Source organism: Vulpes vulpes, chromosome 15 (assembly GCF_048418805.1).
Source record: "Vulpes vulpes isolate BD-2025 chromosome 15, VulVul3, whole genome shotgun sequence".
NCBI classification, from domain to species: domain Eukaryota; kingdom Metazoa; phylum Chordata; class Mammalia; order Carnivora; family Canidae; genus Vulpes; species Vulpes vulpes.
In genome coordinates this window covers 83,680,835-83,702,908 of record NC_132794.1, presented here as the reverse complement: position 1 = coordinate 83,702,908, position 22,074 = coordinate 83,680,835, and the positions used below count along the sequence as shown (strand labels likewise).

Below are 22,074 nucleotides of genomic sequence, written 5' to 3'. Positions count from 1 at the left end.
AGCATGTCTGGGTGGCTCAGTTAAGCATCTGCCTTTGGCTTGGATCATGATCTTGGGAGTCCTGGGATCAAGTCCTGCACTTGCCTCTCTGCTCAGCAAGGAGTCTGCTTCTCCCTCTATCCCTCCCCTTGCTCATGCTCTGTCTCTCAAATAAATAAGTAAATAAAAATCTAAAACACAAAAATTAAAAAAAAATCTAATAAATAGAAATGATTAACAGAATATTGTGCAGTTTAAAATTATTTATAGAAAGAACATGAAATACATTTGTTATGGAAGTAAAAAAAATCTGATATTATATAATAAAGCTATTCGAAAACAATATGCACTAAAAAAGGAAAGCCAAGAATATACCAAAATTTCAACAAAGTTTATCTTAGGTGGTAGGTTATTGATGAGCTTTTCTTTTTACTCCTCAAATTTCTTAAAACCAATGTTATTTGTGCAACAGACAAAATATACCCACAACTTTATTCTCAAGTAACACAAAACAAAATCCAATATGCCAACATTATAAAAATAACAAAAGATAATCTATGGCACTACCAATTGGAGATAATCATTAATATTTTATGAAAGCAAAAGATTTTCCAACACTAAGTTATATTATAGTGCTACTTTAAATATATACAAATAAAAACAAGATTGAATATAAACTCTTTTTTGGGTTTTTGTGTTTGTGAATATAAGCTCTTTATGCCTATGGGTTTCATATTCACAAATGAACACAAACAAAACAAATATAACTTAAATTAACATAATTTAATACAATGGACAATGTTTATTGATTTGCTGAAATAAAATTCAAACTGCTGCCCACAATACAAATTATACACTGACTGCGAATGCAAGGATTCTTTGAGCCCCAAGATTTTTTAAAAAGAGAAAAGCAGGGAATAGCACAGAATAGTGAAGGGAAATGAACATTGAAGTGATAGTTATAATAACACCTTACTTTTCTAGAACCCTTTTGGGGGACTGGTCTAAATTTTTCTAGTAATATCAGAAGGAATATTACCAAAGTCCAAGCACAACAGTTCACAGCAGAACCCCTCACGTTCTTGACTATTAAATTAGACATGATTCTAATGGTGGTCACACAGAGGTTAAGAATCCATAAAATAATAAGGCAGAGAACTTTTTAAGAGGAAACACACTCCAATGAGGGAAAACATGTGAAGTTGATACTATCACTCAAAAAAGGCCTGACAGTCTAAAATGAACCTAGAGACTAAGCCTTATACATATTAATAGGTTCCAAGGACATGAATATGTTATGAGAACAATAACTGACACTCTTCATGGTACTGAAATTGGTATGCCCAGAATCTTCTGTTTAGAAAAGAGAATGGTTAGAGCTTTTTGAAAGGGTTTCATTAAAAAAAAAAAAAAAAAAAAGATTAAAATACATTTAAAATATAGTATATAAAGGGGTAAAACATGTTATCTGGAAAGTCAGGGAAATCTATTTTTATTTTATTTTTTTAGATTTTAAAATATTTCTTAAAACCGACAGCCTATATAGAACCTCATCATAAAAAAAAAAAAAAAAAAGAACCTCATCATAAACCATCATATTACAAAAATTTTTTTAAAAATTTTTTATCAGAACTGCAATGCCTAGAAAAGTAGTATTTTTAGGCAGTACCAGCTTGGAAATATAAACTCTGATTTCATTTTTTTAAAATATTTTATTTATTTATTCATGAGAATACAAAGAGAGGAAAGAGAGAGAGGCAGAGACACAGGCAGAGGGAGAAGCAGGTTCCATGCAGGGAGCCTGACGTGGGACTCGATCCCAGGTCCCCAGAATCATGCCCTGAGCTGCAGGCGGCGCTAAACCCCTGAGCCACCGGGGCTGCCCTAAACTCTGATTTCAAAAGGAGATGTTTCATAAACCTATTCACTGGTCAATAAAAGTTACTTTCTGAGATTTCAAATATTTTAGCTACTTTCTTTTTTTAAAGTTTTTATTTTAATCACTGGGTGCTTATCACAACAAGTGCCTTAATTCCCATCACGTATTTCACCCATCCCCCTACCCACCTTCCCCTCTGGTAAACCAACAGTTTGTTCTCTATAATTAACAGTTTATTTCTTGGTTTCTCTCTTCCCCGCCCTTTGCTTGTTTTTTTTGTTTTGTTTTGTTTTTTTTTGTTTTTTTTTGTTTCTTAAATTCCTCACAAGAGTGAAACCATACGGTATTGGTCCTTTTTTTTTTTTTTTTTTGTATTGGTCTTTGACTGACTTATACCTCACTTAGCATTATACTCTCTAGCTCCATCCATGTTGTTGCAAATGGTTAAGAATTCGTTCTGTTTTATGGCTGAGTATTATTACATTATATAATGTAATATATATAACGTATGTATGTATGTATGTGTGTGTGTGTGTATATATATATATATATATATATATATGTACACCACATCTTCTTTATCCAATTATCTATGAATGGACTCTTGGGCTGCTTCTGTATCTTGGCTATTGTAAATAATGTTGCTATAAACATCAGAATACATGTATCCTTTTGGATTAGTATTTCTGTATTCTTTGGGTGAATACCCAGTAGTGCAATTGCTGGATTGTAGGATAGTTCTACCTTTCATTTTTCATTTTTATTTTTTTTAAAGATTTTATTTATTTATTGGATTTCTACTTTTCATTTTTATTATTTTTTTTAAAGATTTTATTTATTCATGACAGAGAGAGAGAGACAGACAGACAGACAGACAGACGGGCAAAGGGAGAAGCAGGCCTCATGCAGGGAGTCTGATGTGGGACTTGATCCCGGGTCTCCAGGATCAGGCCCTGGGCTGAAAGCGGCGCTAAACTGCTAAACGTCTAAAATAAGCCACCCAGGCTGCCCTACTTTTCACTTTTTGAGGAAATTCCACAATGCTCTCCAGAGTGGCTGCACCAGCTTATATTCCCACCAATAGTGCACAAGGGATCATGTTTCTTTACATCCCCACTAACACCTGTTGTTTCTTTCTTTCTTTCTTTTTTTTTTTTTTTTAAGTTTTATGTATTTATTTGTCAGAGAAAGAGAGCATAAGCAGGGGGATCAGCAGGCAAATGCAGCAAGGAACCTAACTTGGGACACCCTCCCAGGATCCTAGAAACATGACCTGAGCCGAAGGCAGATGCTTAACCAATTGAGCCACCTAGGTATCTCAATACCTGCTGTTTCTTTTGTTATTGATTTTAGCCATTCTGACAGCTGTGAGAGGATATCTCCTTGTAGTTTTGATTTGCATTTCCCTCATGGTAAGTGATGTTGAGCATCTTTTTCTTTCTTTTTTGAGTGAGCAAGAGAAAGAATGTGCAGGAGGGTGGGGGGCAGAGGAAAAGGAGAGAGAGAAAATCCATGCTGGGCATGGAGCCTGATCCAGGGCTCAATTCACGACCCTGAGATCATGACCAGGGCCAAAATCAAGAGTTGGATGCTAGCTGACTGAGTCACCCAGGCTCCCCAATGATGAGCATCTTTTCATGGTCTGTTGGCTGTCTGAATGTCTTTTTTTTTTTTTTTTTTTTAAGATTTTATTTATTTATTTATGAGAGACTCACAGAGAGAGAGAGGCAGAGACACAGGCAGAGGGAGAAGCAGGTTCCATGCAGGGAGCCCAACATGGGACTGAATCCTGGGTCTCCAGGACCCGGCCCTGGGCCAAAGGCGGTGCTAAACTGCTGAGCCACCCGGACTGCCCAGAATGTCTTCTTTAGAGAAACAACTGTGCATGTCTTCTGCTCATTTTTCAATTGGATTATTTGGTTTTTTGGGTGGTGAGTTTTCTAAATTCTTCATACAGTTTGGATGCTAACCCTTTATTAGATATTTCATTTACAAACATCTTCCCATTCTGTAGGGTGCCTTTTAGTTTTGTGGACTGTTTCCTTCTCTGTGGAAAAGCTTTTTGATATAGTCTCAACTATTTACTTTTGCTTGGAAAAGTCAGGAACATTTAAAAAAAAAACATCCTAAAAAAAAATAAAATAAATAAAATAAAATAAAAAATAAAAAAAAAACATCCTGAATACTAGATAGTAACACATAATTATCTATTACCTCTGACCGATATAAGGCAGGAATCACAAATTTAAACACCAATTTAAAAAGAGAAAAGAAAAGCTTTACTTTTTTTCAGATAAGAATCAAATACCAATTGTCCAAATGTAAAAAATCTAACAACTGAACTGACAGTATTTTGAAAATCTAATTGAAGTCATTAACTTACAGGAAGCAACCTGTCTACCTAGCAAGCTCAATTCTTTACAGTCTTCCTAGAATACCCAAAGTAAGTACACAGACTTACCGGTCAGCACTGCTTTGGCAGACGGGTCTGCTAAATCCAACGCTGTCCTTCCATCTGTATTTCGGATGGTTGGCTCAGCTCCATGCTGTAAGAGCACTGCAACATAGCAATACTACCTTTCAAAATGGTAATCATGACAATCTGATTTTAGTAAATCATCTCAAAAATTCTGGTCCAGGAGTCATCAAGTTATATAAAAGCCTTTCATATCCTGATAGTATGGTAAATGTTATATTTTAAAGATAAGAATATATAAAATATTGCATTATTTAATGTATAAGACACATTAAATAAATGTCCTCTAAGCTCAATGTCAGGTTTCCTTTGCTTTGTGACTAAGGACAGATAAGAGTATATAAGGAAATAAAAGGCTACTTTGCTTGAAAGTTTGTTCTCTCATTCCAAATGTGCACTTCCTATGTTAAAAAAAAAATGTCCGATCATAACAAAAATGGAATTTCTAAAGCTATAGATAGCCCAGGAATAGGGATCTGTGAAATTAAAAAAGGAAGAAAAAAAATCACACAGGTAAATTCTTTAAAAAAGAAAAAAAAATACTCTTAGGGTTAGGGTTAAGAAACCCCAAATCAAAACCATTATATTACATACTAAGCACATAAAAAAGAGAAGACTTGTGCTATATTCTGTACTGTTAATTGTTATATAAAGATATTCTACCACACTAAGTAAGGTGCTGGGGAAAGACTGGCAAATACATGCAGAAAGGGAAGCCTACCTCCTGTTCTTTGACAGGGTTATATTCCTTCCACTCTACTACTACCTGTAATAGTGCTAATAGAAATAAAATGTGAGCCTCATATGTAATTTAAATTTTTCTAGTAGCTACATTACAAAAATAAAAACAAGTTAAATTATTTTAAACACCTATTATTCAACCCAATACACCCAAAGTATTATCATTTCAATAATCTATTTATATTGTGATCAATATAAAATTGAGATTTTTACATACCTTTTTTTAAAAGTAAGGTATATAAATCTGGTATGTAAAAAGTTTATCTCAATCAATTAGCCATATTACAAGTCCTCAGCTACCATACTGGACAGCACAGACCTATATTTGGAAAATCTTACATTATTAAAACTGATCATTTATATGTCTGAGACTCGGGAACTAGAAAAGCAATATGAGGGAGTAGCAACTTAGGTGATACATATGAAAGGAGAATTGGGCAGAAGTTACTAGGTAATGTGTTTTGTATCTTTATAAATGATCTAACTTGAACTAAGCTAGGGGCCAGTATAGTGATCTGGGGCTCTGGGGTGAGAGAACAATTTTTTTTTTTTTTTTTTTTGAGAGAACAATTTTTAAGTTCAGCTTAGAGCACCTAGACTTTTTGTAGTGCAATGAGCTGATTTTTTTTTATCTGTTTCAAGGATTTCAACTGTCTCCGTTTTGCATCAGGAAACAGAGCTAAGGTACAGAGAGTCTAAAATCTCTGACTGGTAGGCTCAGAAAAGTCAATACCAGATTAACAAAAACTCTCAAACAAGCAATCTTTTCAGTGATAATTTTCTGTCGGTGATCAACCTGTCAGGCAAATCTCTATCATTTGTTAAAGCATTCTAAATGACTGATAATTTGTCCTTCAAATGCTTCTATACTTACCCTACCATTTCTATTCTATAACAACCTTACTTCATACCCTCATCATTTCTCATCTGGGTTATTCTAGTTTCCTAGCTGGTCTCCCTGATGCCATTCAACCTAGCCCCCTATCAGATCATTCTTTTGAAAATATACTACTCTCATCAGATTGTTTCCTTAGAAGTCTTCAGTAATTCCACACCTACATAACACTATCAAGCTCTCTAGCCCACAATTCAAAGCTCTTTATAAAGAAGTCTACCTACCTTTTCAATCTTTCTCCCACTACTTCCTAGAAAGATTTCAGGAAGGAGCAATTTGACTCCAACCAAGTCACAGTATTCAGTTCCCTCTAACACTTCTGTTCACTTCCACCATGACTTTATCTGGTTGTGTGTCTTATCTCCCAAGAGAATTAAATTTCTAGAGAACAGGAATTTTGTATTCTCTTCTTTAAAGAACTTGAGCTTAATATCATATAAAAACAGACATCCAGTAAGTAAAGGTTATATTAAATCAGTGTTCTTTAGTATTTAAATTCAGCCTGGCAGAATTTGATCATATTAACAAACGAATCCAATTTAACTTAAGAATAGTTACAAACTGTTGTAGGAAAATTCTGGAAAGTAAATAGTCTTACCAATGCAAACATCAATTTTTCCTTTAATTGCAGCTTCATGGAGGGGGGTATAATTCCAATTATCACGAGCATTTGGGTCTGCACCATGTCGCAAAAGGAGACTGACTACTTCAGCGTGACCAAAAGAACATGCATTATGAAGAGGAATAAGCCCTCCATCATCACGTGCTTGGACATTTGCACCATTCTGAAGCAAATATTCAACTACATCTTTCCTCCCAAAACCTAGAAGAAAACAAATTATCCACATTTTAGGTTGCCAAAGAAAATATATCAATCAGTATTGATAAGTATTAGCCATGCTAAAATTAAAATGTCTTTGGCTGAAGAAAAGATTCAACAATTCAAAAAGTAACTGATGAAAAGAGGCTCTGAAATATATCACTAACTAATCTTAATGAGAAAGCCAAAGGTCCCTCCCATGGTTAGGTAATACAGCTGATCCTTGAACAACATGAGTTTGAACTGCATGGGTCCACTAATAAGCAGATGTTTTATGGTACTATAAATGTATTTTTTCTTCATTATTATTGTAAGAATATAGTATATAGTACATATACAAAATATGTATTACTTGACTATTATCAGTAAGGCTTCTGTGGTCACCAGGAGACTTTTAGCAGTTTTTTTTTTTAAAGATTTTATTTATTTATTAATGAGAGACCCAGGAAGAGAGAGAGAGAGGCAGAGACAGGCAGAGGGAGAAGCAGGCTCCATGCAGGGAGCCAGACATGGGACTCAATCCTGGGTCTCCAGGATCACGCCCTGGGCTGAAGGTGGCACTAAACTGCTGAGCCACCCAGACTGCTGGACTATTAGTAGTTAAGTTTTTGGGGAGTCAAAAGTTATATGCGGATTTCTGAATGCACAGGGGTCAACACTCCAATCCTCACATTGTTCAAGGGTCAACTGTACTACTAACTTCAGGGAAAGGTTATGAAGTAGATGACTAAAAGCCCAAAGTTCAAATGTTTCCCACTCTATAAAAGCATTTTTTTAAATGATTTTATTTATTCAGGAGAGACAGAGAGAGAGAGGGGGGCAGAGACACAGGCAGAGGAAGAAGCAGGCTCCCTATGGGGAGCCTGCTGTGGGACCTGATCCCGGGACCTTGGGGGATCACACCTCAAGCCAAAGGCAGACACTCAACCACTGAGTCATCCAGGCATCCCACTATAATAGCATTTCTAATTGGAAATATAGAGTTCTGCATATTTAGTGTGCATACATTTTCAGATGTTCTAAGTATAACTCTTGCTAGAATTATACATCTATCCCATAAAATAGTTCCAGTAAATTGGGGGACTATGAGAGAGCAACAAAAGAAACCTGCTTACAGTTTATATTTGTCTATGCTGTGAAGATAAAAGTGATCCTAGGAAAAAGTGTGATGTCCGGTGTCTTCAAAGGAACCCCAACTTTATCACATGCACAACACAAGCAACTTTTTTCTAGGTAGGAAGCCTCCTTTAGAAAACCATGTCCTGCAGTTCTGCTGTAACTGCCCCCATATCAAACAAAATGAAAAAGTCCTACAACTCACTTATACTGGTTTACAGATTTAGTACCAATGAATTTCAACCTTTTATCATTCCAACAGCACTTAAAACCTTTTTACCACTAAAAAAAAAAAAAGAATTTCAGGAATATCTTAAAGCAGATGGGGAAGTATATGTGTGTGTTAGGAGAGAGAGGCCTTTCTCACTCATCTAAAGTTTTACCCCAATATTCTTAAAACCACCAAGGCTGAATACTGTTTTTCTAAGACTGGAGTAGAAGCTGAATGAGAAAGCAGAATTTTTTAAGGTGTATGTCCAGGACAGGCCTACTTGCAACTGAGGGAAGAATCAGATGGGTGGAAACATTAACTGGATTCTTTGTTTTGTTTTAATATTGCCAGGCTCCATGTCACAAAGATGAGTATCTTTGTATCTCTGATTCTATTCTTCCTATTCTTAGCTCACAATTAAGATGTGGAGAAACAAAAGAGCCAATAATTTCAATACAATATGACTACAATAACAGAGGTATCTATAAAATGCTACTAGAGTCCAAAGAAGGGAATGCCTTAATTGGGGGAAAGCAGAGAATAGGAAGGACTATCTAAGGAGATTCCAGCAAGGACATCTGAGCTGAAGGCTTATAGAAAAATTAAGGGGTCATTAGGAGAATGAGGAAAGGAAAGGTGAGGGGAAGATCAGAGCAGGGGAAGAGAACTGCAGTCTAAGCAGAAGAAACAATGTACACAAGTGTGGAAGAATGAAAGAGTAAACATTCATAAAAGGACACAGAATGCCAATTAGGCAAATGCTAGATACAGAAGAACCTTTTATATGTTATGCTAAGGTAGCATCTGAATTTTGTCTTATCGAATAGTGAATTGTGTGTGTGTTTTTTAAAGATTTTATTTATTTATTCATGAGAAAGAGAGACAGAGAGAGAGAGAAGCAGAGGGAGAAGCAGGCTCCATGCAGGGACCCCGACACGGGACTCGATCCTGGGTCTCCAGGATCATGCCCTGGGCTGAAGGTGGCACTAAACCGCTGAGCCACCCGGGCGGCCTGTGAATTGTGTTTTTAAAACTGTTTTCAGGCAGATTTTAATGGAATCATATTTTGTCCTTACAAAAATTGAGATAAGGACACCTGAGTGACTCAGTGGTTGAGCATCTACCTTCAGCTCACGGCATGATCCTGGGGCCAGGGATCAAGTCCCACATCGGGCTCCCTGCATGGAGCCTGCTTCTCCCTCTGCCTGTGTCTCTGCCTCTCTCTCTCTCTCTCTGTCTCTCATGAATATACAATCTTAGAAAAAAATGAGATATAATTGACACAAAACATTATTAGTTTCAGGCACACAACATAATTAAATACTTACATATACTGTCAAGTGATCATCACATTAAGTCTAGTTAACATCCATCACCACACAAAATTGCACGTTTTCTTGTGATGAGAACTTTTAAGATCTACTCTCTTAGCAACTTTCAAATATATAGAGATTAACTACAGTCACCATACTGTACAATACATCCTCAGGACTTACTTATTTTGTAACTGGAAACTTGTATCTTTGGACCACCTTCACCCACGTACCCACCCCTCATTTCCCACTTCTGGCAACCACCAATCTGTTCTACGAGTTTGTGTTTGTTTTATTTTGTAAGATACCACAAATAAGTGAAATCATACAATATTTCTTTCAAGTCAAAAATGCACTTAATACACCTAACCCACTGAACATCAATCATAGCTTAAACTAGCCCACCTTAAACGAGCTCAAGAACACTTAGTCCTCAGTTCTAAACCATCTAACACAAAGCCTATTTTATATTACAGTGTTGGGTATCTCATGTGATTTATTGGATAGTATACTGAAAGAGTAACATAATGTTGTATGTGTTAGTACAGCATGGCTTTAAGTGAAATGGTTGTTCACCCTCCTGATTGCAAGGCTGACTGGGGTTGCAGCTCAATGCCCTCGTCTAGCATCATGAGTACTGTACTGCATAGTGCCAGCCCGGGAAAAGATCAATATTCAAAATCTGAAGTATGGATTCTACTGAATGCATACCACTTTTGCACCATTGTAAAATCATACAATCATAAGTCAAACCATTATCAGCTGGAGATCTATCTTCCTCTCTCATGGATAGTTGTTACCAATTTTTTGCTACTGTACACAATGTTGCCAGAAGTAACTAAAGAGAGAACAGAAAACTGACAGTATCTGGTAACTTCTTTAATTTGGGGACAGAGAAGGAATGCGGGCTAACTATCAAATCTCTGAGAAACAAAACAAAATAGGTTTTGTGGGTAAAGATGATTTGGTTTTGGAAATGCTTAGTAAGGTGCTTGTGGATCAAATACCACGGAGAAAGTTCTGCAGATCCAGACTCATGAAACCAGTATTAACCAGAGCTGTGACCATCAAGATGGCATTTGAAGCCATGCATGAAAATAAATGAGGCTGACTACAAAGCACTAGTTTTCTTCCTGTTGTGTGGAAAGAAGTGGACTTTCTATCAAAAATCTATCCTTTCTCATCTTTAGTCCCTTCACACTTTCTCAAGGTCTTTGTTCTCTCCCTACTCCCAACAATCTCTCCCTTTCTACTAGATCATTCCTGACAGTCAGTAAACATGTTCTACATCTTCCATTTTATAAAAAATATTCTCCGTAAATTCAAATTTCCATTTCACTGCTCCCCTGCATAATCAAATCTCTAAAACCTGTCATCAATTCTATCTCCTATTCACTGTTCTTCTAAATCTAATCTGGCTTCTGCTTTTTCCCTTACAACTGCTTTCATCAAGGTCATTTAAAATCTCCATGTTGCCAAATCCAAAGGACACGTCTGTCTTCATTTGACTAGACCTCTTAACAACATCTGGCAACTAAGTACTCCCTCCTTTGCTGAAACAGCCTCTCTAAAATTTCCACTTCATCATATGCTCCTGGTTTTCCTTCTGTTTCATCCATTCATTTACCAAATGATCAGGGAATATGTACTATGTGACAGACATTTTTTGGTGCTGGGACATGCTAGTGAACAAGAGACCAAATCCCTGCCTTTGAGGAACTTCTATTCTAGGGAGATGGGGGGGGAGATGAGCAATAAATACAAAAAATAAATGTCAGAAGGTAACAGGAAAAAGCAGAATAAGGAGTGATCAGGGTGTGTGTATGGAGGTGGGTTATAAAGCTGAATAGGGAGGTCATCACAGGTGTTGTTGAAATGGTAACATTTGATCAAGATTTGAAAGACAGAAAGTTAGCCTTACCAACTGTTAGCCAACAGGAAGGCCAGAATGACCGAAGTGGAGTGAGAAAGCAGCAGCAAAGTAGGAGAGGAGGTTAGAAGTAACGGGGGCCAGATCTAGAGGCTCGAGGACCACTCTAAGAATCTGGTGGCAATTGTCAGAATAATTAGTGGCAGATTCCAGATACTCTGAAGGTAGAGCCAGCACAGTTTCTCAAGGATTAGATTTGGGATGAGGGTAGGGGTGAAAAGGTGAGAGTGTGAGAGAGAAGTCATGGATGATTTTTGGACTAAGAAACAGGAGTGGAGCTGGCATCAACTTAGATGGGGAAGGCTGCAGACAAAACAGGTTAGTGGCAGAAGAGGAGCTGTTCAAACCTTGGACAGTTCTTATCTATCTGATGAGGCCTTCTTGCCTTCCCTACCCAATTTCTAAACATCAGCATTCCTCAAGACTCAGTTCTCTATCCCTTCTTCCCTTTTTAAATGATCTCATCTACTCCTCTGGCATTAAGTACCATTTAGATACACAACCTCCAAATTTAAATCTCCTGTCTAGTTAGATTTCTCACCTGAATTCCAGACAGTTTACTGGACATATCTCCACCTGGATAATTCAAAGGCACCGCAAACTCAGTATGTTCCCAAATTACTCTTCATTTCCAATGACCCTTGCTCTGACCCAAACACTACTGTCTCTGAACTATTGCAACAGTCTCCTAATTGGGCCTCTCCATTTTTGTCCCCAGTGACCTTTTAAAAACAATAATCATGAGGCGCCTGGGTAGTTCAGTCAGTTAAGCATCCAATTTTTGATGTCAGCTCCGGTCTCAATCTCAGGATTGTGAGTTCAGGCCCCACATTGGGCTCTACACTGTGTGGAGCCTACATTACAAAACAACAACAACAAAAAACAAAAACCAAATCATCATCAAGTTATTTAAATTAAACCATGATACAATGACATATGTAATCAACATATTATCAATGATATAATATTTCTTTAAATACTTCATTGGCTTCCCAGTAATGCTCACAGAATAAAAATTCAATCACTCTACTGTGTCCTACAAGGCCTGCTGCATGAACTGGCTCTTATTTACTTCTCTAACTTTATTTCATATCACTCTTCACTTTCCGAACTATGATCTAGCTTTCTTTCAGATTTTCAAGTATGCCAACGTTACTTCAGGAATTTGGTACATGCTGCCTTTCTGCTTGGACTGCTCCTCCCCTGTTCTCTGCATTTCTTACTACTCACTGTAGTCTCTCACTATTCATTCCTTCCACTTACTGTCTAATCTGTTTAATGTCACCACCTTAAGGAGGCCATTCCTGACCATCCTACCTAAAGCAGTCCATTCTACCCACTGGTATTACTTCCTATCTCCCTCTCTTCTCTGCTAGCATGCAAAATGCAGAAAAATGGGGATTTTTGTCTTTGTTGTTCATGGCAATGTTCCCTGGCACTAAAATTCGAATTTACTATTTACTTATCAAGCCTGGATTGTTAAGTTCCATAAAAGGCAGGAACCATGTCTTAGTTTATCATTACTTTCCCAGTGTCCTTCACACTGTGTGGCACATAGCAATTTATTGATCTTTATTGAATTAATATATCATAGTAGGAGAAAAGGAGGCTGAGAAGTAAAATTAAGAAAGAATGAGACTGCAGAAGCCAAGAGGGAAATTTTTAAGGAGAAAAAGGCCAAAATCTCTTGCCACTATGCTCTGACTCGAGTCTTGCTTATCTTTGCTTGGGCATCATTGATTTTACTGTCCTCTCCAAGTTAAGCCATCCACAGTTGCACCAATTAATGGTTCTGCTATCCCAGTCATTCAGCACTCACATGGAGGAAATGCTTTTGGAAAAGAACTCTTAAACTGGAGAGTAAGAGAAAAGTAATCAGAACAAAGAAAAATTAGAAAAAGTACCTCTTCTTTTGGAAAGTTACTCGATGTGCCCAAGCACTTTTAGAAGGATTACTATTTCTTTGGTGGTTAATCAACACATCTGAAGTAATCAAAATGGTGACTCACAGGCTAACTTCTCAAAAAAGACGAGATGGACACAGACATAACTTTAGTTGAACACGTAGTTGTTGCAATAGATAGTGTCAATTAGGAAGGTAACTGTCCTAAAGAATTGGTGATCTAGCTGAAGAAAGGTCAAATAGTAGCCTTTTGTTAAAATATCTTTTGGGAAGAGAAGAGGGTTGCTTAAAACCAGAGTTAAGGGATTCAATATTGACACGTGAATGAATACTAGACTGACTACTAAAACTGAAGTTTTAGCTGGGGAGAAGATATGGGTGGAAAGGGTCAAGTTATTATATCTACATAGTTACCAATAGTCCAAGACATAGGTGACAAGTTCCATAACTCTGTACCAACATGATTCCCTGGCCATTAGATCACTGAAACCTGTCTGGAAACTGACAGCACAAATGAGCACATTTTTAAAGTCACATCGTAATAACTATGTGAGTGGAGGTCAATGTTGCTATCCTCAGAGAGATGAAGAGTCTAAAGGTACACTTTGGCTTGAAAAACAAAATTATTTGGAGGGGATCAGTAGGTAGTTTTTGCCAAACTCCCAAAATTTATTGTTGGGAGTTTGGTAAAACTTTTAGATTTAAAATGCTTCCTAAGGGGATCCCTGGGTGGCGCAGCGGTTTGGCGCCTGCCTTTGGCCCAGGGCGCGATCCTGGAGACCCGGGATCGAATTCCACGTCGGGCTCCCGGTGTATGGAGCCTGCTTCTCCCTCCGCCTGTGTCTCTGCCTCTCTCTCTCTCTCTCTCTGTGTGACTATCATAAATAAAAAAATAAAAATAAAAAATAAAAAAAATAAAATAAAATGCTTCCTAAACTCTAAAGTCTAATCTTTGATGAAATCCTCATTCTTACGGTCTCAAGAACAATTCAAAGTCTTCTGGTAAGTAGTCTTTAAAAAAAAAAATTCTTTGCAGGTATATATATATATTTTTTTAATTTTTATTTATTTATGATAGGCACACAGTGAGAGACAGAGAGAGGCAGAGACACAGGCAGAGGGAGAAGCAGGCTCCATGCACCGGGAGCCCGAAGTGGGATTCGATCCCAGATCTCCAGGATCGCGCTCTGGGCCAAAGGCAGGCGCTAAACCGCTGCGCCACCCAGGGATCCCTGCAGGTATATTTTGATTATGTTCTCACTAGCCAGGTAAAAACATGAGAAGGCATATCCTTATAAGAGTTAATGCCAATCTCCAAATCCTAAGGATCTCTTTACAAAGGTATCAGAAGCCTAAAGTTAGTCATAGCTGCTCAGGATACACTGCAGCCTATTTTATAATTAGGGAACAGCACTCATCTTCAAATACTGCTCCACATTTGAAAATACTGATGAAATTATAGAGTTTGAATTCACTAAAAAGCACCAACAGGGAAACAAAACAGGCTTACTTGGAAAGTAAATTTGCTGATCAATAAACTGTGTCACTTAACAGTAGATATTATGTCCTGCTCATTTCTGTTCACTGGCCAAAGCCAGTATCTGGCATATATCAGGACTTGATCAATATTTGTTTAGTACAGTCTATTACTTTGTTGAAACAGTAAGCAAATGACCCTCACAAGAGAATATGCAGTTGATGATTTGTTACCATTATAGAGTCTATATAATTTTTTTCTCATCAAATTTCACTACAATCTAGGTGCCGTCAGTTTCAGGACTATTGCCAACCATGACTATTGTTAACAATATCTTATTTTGCTACTATTACTAAAACATGTTTTCATCTGAATGGCTTCCAAAAAGCAGTAGACGTCACAACAGAAAAACCAATTTGGACTCTTAGGAAGTTTTCACCAGAGAGCTGTGACCACATCCCCCCTTTTTTACAGTCCAAAAATGGGATGGGCCATTGATATAACTCATCCAACAGAAATAACAGTGATGTCTAGGCTGGTGTCACACAGGGCTTTGCCAAAAGGAAAAGCTCAGAAATAGAAAATGTAAACAAATGCCATGAGACAGAGAAGGGTCTTGCAGTCTGGGAATTGGGAATATATAATCAAGCAGTCTTCAGCTTTAACTTATACAGCTAGGACTCATCAGATTTTTCTAAGGGATGTCATTTTAAACCTCTCATTTACTATTAACCTTAGTTTACTAAGATCCAGAAAAGGGGGACCCCTGGGTAGCTCAGCGGTTGAGTGTCTGCCTTCTGCTCAGGGCATGATCCTGGGGTACCTGGATAGAGTCCTGCATCAGGCTCCCTGCATGGAGCCTGCTTCTCCCTCTGCTTATGTCTCTGCCTCTATGTATCTCATGAATAAATAAATAAAATATTTTTTAAAAATCCAGAAAAGGTATCTTCCATATATACTTCTTTAGAATGAGGAATACAAGGAATAAGGTTTTGCCCAGCTCAAACTGGGACAGATGAGGAGAAACTTGGAAAAGAATGCCAATGGCCTCTGGGTTGATCAAATCCTGACAATCTGAATGGGAAAGTACTGAAACAAGTACTCCAAACTAGTTATTATTGAGGTCAATTTCTAAATCCAACAAGATCTGGAGAAAGAGTTGTAGCTCAAGTCTTGATAATATAGGGGGAAAGCTGATAAATCAAGAAAGATTCTGAATTCTTAGACTGGTCTTTACTTGGTATTAGGGTTTTTGACTGATGCAGGATTTAATCATTTCCCACAACAAAAACAAATCCTGGAAACAATCTATAATTCTAGTCCTAGGTAAGGAATATGTGTCCATTTTGTGCATCTCCTGTAATTATAGCATTGGCCTACAGTCAAAAGGTAGGAAATGCTATTGAAATGTTTTTGGAGATCTTCGACAGCACCATTTTGGGAAAGGATGTCAATGGCAATCACAAAGGCTATGATATCTTTGGTAGCTGAGTCTTAAAACATTCAAATTGAGGTAAACATTCTACTGTCGTAGACCAGCCCAAGATTCTGCCCTTTTGGTCCATTTGCCCACCCTTTCTACAACATCTCCAAAAGATGTCAATCCAACCACTGTTTGGACACTTCCAGCCAATTCCACAGTCGAACAGACGTTAAAGGCAGTGTGACTTCTTGTAACCTTTCACCTACTGGCCTTGGTTTTGATTGCCCAAGCCAAGCCACACAAATCATATCCATTTTCCACTTCACTTTTCTACTCGTCTTCTACACATGTAAAGACAGTGGCATTATCTAACCTTAGTCTTCTTTCATTTCTTAAGTAACTAATTTTCTTATCTGTTGCTTTTATAATAAATTCCAGATGTTTTAATTCCACTTCCCTCCTCTAAATAAAAAACAAAACCAGGAGCACCTGGGTAGCTCAGTTGGTTGAGCTGCCAGACTCTTCATTTCAGCACAGGGTCATTAGATTGAGCCCCACACTTGGTGGGGAGTCTGCTTGAGATTCTCCCTTTCCCTCTGCCCCTCTCCTGGCTCGCATGCTTTTCCCTCTCTCTCAAATAAATAAATTTAAAAACAAAAAGAGGAGACGCCTGGGTGGCTGAGCGTCTGCCTTTGGATCAGGTCATAATCTTGGTGTCGGGTCCTGCATCAGGCTCCCCAGAGGGAGCCTGCTTCTCCCTCTGCCTGTGTCTCTGTCTTCCCTCCGTGTCTCTCATGAATAAATAAACGATCTTAAAAACAAAACAAACACCAACCATCCCAAAACCCTCTTATATGTAATTTATACAACTGAATATAACTGAAATTCAGTCTAATCCTATGCAGATGTCTGAATAGCATATAAATATAAAAATAAATATTACCTTCTTTAGCTAGAACTGTACAATGCAAGCTCTTTTCACCTTGTCATTCTCCAATAACATATGAATATGTACCCCATCTCTTTCCACCATCTCTATATGTGAATTCCTTAAACCCAATAAACGTTTTACCTATTTCTCTACTGAATGATACTTCTCTGCACACCCCAAAGACTGAGGCCATGGAATTCTATCACCACCCCAAACCCCAATGGAAGATTCTAGAGAATGCTATGTATTTCTTTTTTTGGCTATGACAGACAACATGACTTTCTCCCAAAGTTTCTCTTCTTTATTTTTCAGAAATAAATTCAGATAACCAATCTCCTTTACTGAAACCTGCTGTTTTCTAAGGGATTATACCGTTAAGAATTTCAGATGCTATTGCTTTTAGCAAAATTAGAGCTGCAGCCTCCCTATCCATCAACCTGCCTCTACAAGTTTTGTGATATATTACAAAAAAAATCATATCCTCTGTGTGTGGTGGGGGATTGAACAGAAAACAATTTTTCTCATAAGAAATGGCTTCTGAAGGGGCACCTGGGTGGCTCAGTCCGTTAGGTGTCCAACTCTTGATTTTGGCTCAGGTCATGATCTCAGAGTCATGAGTTCAAGCCCCACTTTGGGGTCAAGCTCAAGGCAGAGTCTGCTTGAGATTCTCTCTCTTCCTCTGCCTCCCCCCACACTCTGTGCTCTCTCCCTGCTCTCTAAAATAAATAAATAAATGTTAAAAAATGGCTTCTCAAATCATTTAGCTAGAAGAAACGCAATCTATTTTAATAATAAAAAACACCAAATTGAAGAAAAGTTCCTATTTATGTTCTTTTTCATTAACAGAACTTAACTCCTTGGGAGTGGACTACTGGGAGCAAATGACTATTCTTTTAATTTAAACATTTTAGATGAAAAGACAGACTAAATTTTTTCTAAACTGTTCTCCTATCATGATTCATTTCCTTGCTGCACAGATCTCTCATTCTTATTCCTTGGAAATCAAAACAGAAAAGACAAAAATGTGTCCCCTCTTCCCATAAAACCTCCAAATAATTGGTTTAAAACAACCCCCCTCCCCCCCAAGCTTATCCTACAATGTACAAACACAAGAAACTGCTTGGTCAGGCAGTTTCACAGTCCCCACACCTACACTGAGTTTCCAATGGCATGTTTACATGCACGTTAATATGACTGACACTATCTACAGAAGATTATAAAATACATTTTCCACATATAAGAGAAAATGCAGCTGGATGAATTTATTTAAAAATTAAAATAGGTTCTCTCATTAATTAATAACTCAGACTGAATTTACAAAGCTAATTTTTTTAAGTTTCTTATATGCTTGGGTTTAAATGCAGGGCTTTTAACGCTCTTGTTTACTGTATGCCATTAGACATTTTTATTACTCTGCTTTTACACCTTGAATTATTGGTTGTATAACCTGTACCAGATAATTTGGGTAAATAGTGAGATAGGTTAGTTCCCAAAACAAATTTTCCATTTCAGTCTGAGCCACATCAAATCTATGTAAAAAAGTGCTTTGAAATGTTGGGACAGAACTAAGGGTAGAATGGTGGAGGAGGAACAAGGTCAATAAAAAGCTAATCCCATAACCTCTAAATATTACTATTTTCAGATATGAACTCATTAATACACCAAATTCTTGAAAGGTAGCAACTAAGATCTTGCTTAGCTATTTTTATCCCACAGATCAAGTGAACAGAATCTAAGTAACACTACCCTTTGGATTACTTATCAGTTATGATAGTTTGCCAAATCAGTTGTAAATGTTGACTACACGGCTAAACAGGACAATCCAAAATAGCTGAGAAAAGACAGCACATCAGTGATCACACCAAAATTTTAAGCAAAATGGCAAACAGGTGAGATTTGACTTCAGTGTTTTTCTCCTTTCCCTTTCTGCTACCCACAGGCTGTTTCTAGCTATCTCACCCAACTTCCCTCTTAAAAAGGCTCCCTAACAGGAACCTGACAAAATTGTAACTGATAAAGCATACCTTCTAGTATTCAGATTTTAAAATAAGGACAAGTTAAAGCAAACAAATCAAGTAAAAGCAATGTCTGTGAACAAGGAAATTTTTCTTACACTTTCTCTCATTGTGCCTACTCCAAAAGACCGGAACGCTTTAAAGGGTATCAGTTTACATTTAGAATTTTTACATTTTCGAAAAAGTATTTTAAACAATCATGTAATACAAAATGAAAAAACAAGATTATTACAAGCATGAAACCTACTCCCATTTTCAATCAGGATATAGTTAGAATCTCTTCTCCAAGTGAGAAGTATAAACGCTTTATGGAAATATACGGTCTCACCCCAGTTCTTTTAGATTCTTCAATTAAACTTAATACCTTTATATCACAAAGTCAATCTAGTAAATATTAAAGCAAAAGTAATTCGAACGATCTAAATCTCAGAATAAGGCGAGGTTGGGCCCAACTTTAATTCTAGGTCTAAGCTAAAGTATCTGCACTACCTTTTCCTCTCATCTGCCACTAGTATATGTAGCAGCCACGACCCACCCACACCCACCTTAAGTTGGATCTCAGTTCACCCAAACGACTACTTGCAGTTCTAGACTCTCCCAAAATCTTGCTAATGACCTACTACCCCGCTAAACCCGTTAACACTAACGTGTCAATGGCTAATTAAGCGACCCCGTAAATTACATCCTTGCATTTTACAAAGGCCTTTAAGACCTTAGCCCAAAGGACTGACAATAGTCATAGTGGAACTTGCAAGAAAGATAGATTTTGGAGATAATTGGCCTTTCAAATCACAAGGTCTAAGTTCCCTACTCTTTCTTGTGTATGGAAGCCTTTTTAGAGTAGCAAGACCGGAAGTTGGTACAGGTATTGTTGATACTAAACAAAGCAAAAAAAAAAAAAAAAAAAAAAAAATCCAGTTGAGTGGGGCACGCTCGCCCCCTAGCCCCAATCAACGAGAGCGGGGTGGCCAGCAGCGGAGTCCGAGGCGAACAGACGGGGGCAGAGGGGCAGAGTGTTTGGTTTCAGGCCTGAGGGCCGGGATGGGCAGGTGGGGTGCAGGGCGAGGCGAGGCCGGCGTGGGTCCCGGTTACCTGCGGCGAAGTGGAGCGGGGTGGATTTCCTGCCAGCCGTGTCGCGGCTGTTCACCTTCTCCGGGGTCACTAGTCTCTTGACTCGCTCCACGTCCCCGTTGCGGCACGCCTCGAACAGCTCGCGGGCGCCGGGCTCCACGGCCTCGGCCGCCGCGCCAGCGCAGGCCGCGCCCCCGCCGGCGCAGCGGCGGCCCGACATGATCCTGGCCGCCGCCGCCGCCAGCAGCAGCGCGAGCAACCGCAGCAGGAGCCCCGGCCCTGCGAGCAAGAGGGCGAGGCCCCCTGAAGGAGACGCGCACAGGGCCCGGGCCGCTCGGCTCCCTGCTGTCACCGGGTTCGGCGCAGTCCCATGGCCGCGCCACCGCCCGGCCCTCGCTCGGCCCCGCGACCCCCGGCTGCCCCTCGGTGGCGGAGGCAGCGCGAACCCGCCGTTCCAGCCCTGAAGCGACGCGGCAGCGGAAGCTGGCAAGGCCCCTCCTGCCAGGTCCGCTGAGCCCTGGGAGGGCAGGTGACGTGGTGCCGCGCGTGCGCACTGATCGGAGACCGGCCCGACCGATTTCCGCGCCGAGGCCGCGCGGAGGGGTTTGTGGGTAATGTGAGGCGAGGCTCTTTGGCGGCTGGAGGAGAAGGGGCTTCGTCCCACCGCCATCTTTGCAGTGGGTTTGGCTGAAGCCGGGTGGTTTTGTTTCGTTTTGTTAAGGCGTGGATTTCCCGAGCTGGGATTCCTTACTGTTATTACCCTGAAAAGAGCCTTTGGAAGTGTCCCCGCGATCTGGCGTATTGCTTTGGAATTCTCAGTGTGGAAATCCATTTTTCAACTTTCACAATCCCTTTCCTGGGGGGGGCGGGGTGGGATATCTTTCCCGTTCTCTTTCCTGTCTTTTCCCTTGCCTTGCAACTGCTACTCTGTTGTTTCTTGTGAGTCACACATATCGAAAACGAATGGGTTGTTTCCCACTTCATGGGAAGTTTGGATGAGCTGCCCCAAGTTCATTTAAAGTAAATTAGGAAAGTGATGAAAGTGTGTTCCGATTCTAAATTCATTGAGAGGGATGGTTCTGATACGTTACTCTTCCGCAGTCATTAGCTCAGAACTTAGGAACGGGCCCACGAGTATATCAACATTGTACTGACTTGGTTGAGGTGTGGACACGGTGGGTATACGCATCGCAGACAAAGGCTAATAGTTTGCATTAATATATATTAATGTATATAATACTTATATATAATATATGAATTATATATAATGATATATTAATATATGTACACATATACACATATATAGGTCTGCATACGTATATAGACCATCAAAGAAAAGCACACAGTTAATTGTCACGCTTAATGTAGTGATCCAGCTATTCCCTACTCCAGGCCCTGGCCTCAGGAAACTGCTTGAAAGTGAGGTATGGTTACATGAAATGATACATGTTGACCTTTGGCATGCTGACAAGCATTTTTCCCTTGTTGTCTTTAACTTCTTAACCTGTTTTTCAGGAAATTCGGTTTCTGTTTGGGAATGTTGACTCACTACTGTGCAAGAAGATAGAGGATGTACACTTTTAGGAACATTTTTGTACATATATAAGTTATATAATTATACATACATAATTATATATTTCGTGTAAATTTAAATTATATTGCATAAAATGAATATCCATGGGTGCATCTAAGAACTAAAGCACCAATACTATTACATCTATCTTTTTCTTTTCCATTTCATCCATTTGCCAAATGTATTTCCAATTTTATTATTCCCTGTATACCAATTTGCCCTTGTTAAAGGCTTTCTCATGTGTGTATTACTCAACAACATACTGTTTGGTTTTACTTGTTTTGGAGCTTTATAAAACTGTCAGTCTTTGTGGTCTTTTTT

The 22,074-nt window shown here is 38.7% G+C and overlaps 1 protein-coding gene across 1 annotated transcript in view; it reads right to left on the bottom strand.

The window, feature by feature from the left end:
• The window catches only part of TNKS2 (tankyrase 2), a 68,896-nt gene extending 48,172 nt beyond the window's left edge, over positions 1-20,724 (bottom strand). The window contains exons 1-3 of the mRNA XM_025990639.2: positions 20,202-20,724; positions 6,569-6,793; positions 4,320-4,415 (exon numbers count right to left, since the gene is read on the bottom strand). Of these exons, the coding sequence (XP_025846424.1) occupies positions 4,320-4,415; positions 6,569-6,793; positions 20,202-20,400 (520 nt within the window). The 5' untranslated portion in view covers positions 20,401-20,724. The remainder of the gene's footprint in view (positions 1-4,319; positions 4,416-6,568; positions 6,794-20,201) is intronic.
• Positions 20,725-22,074: the final 1,350 nt, after the last annotated feature.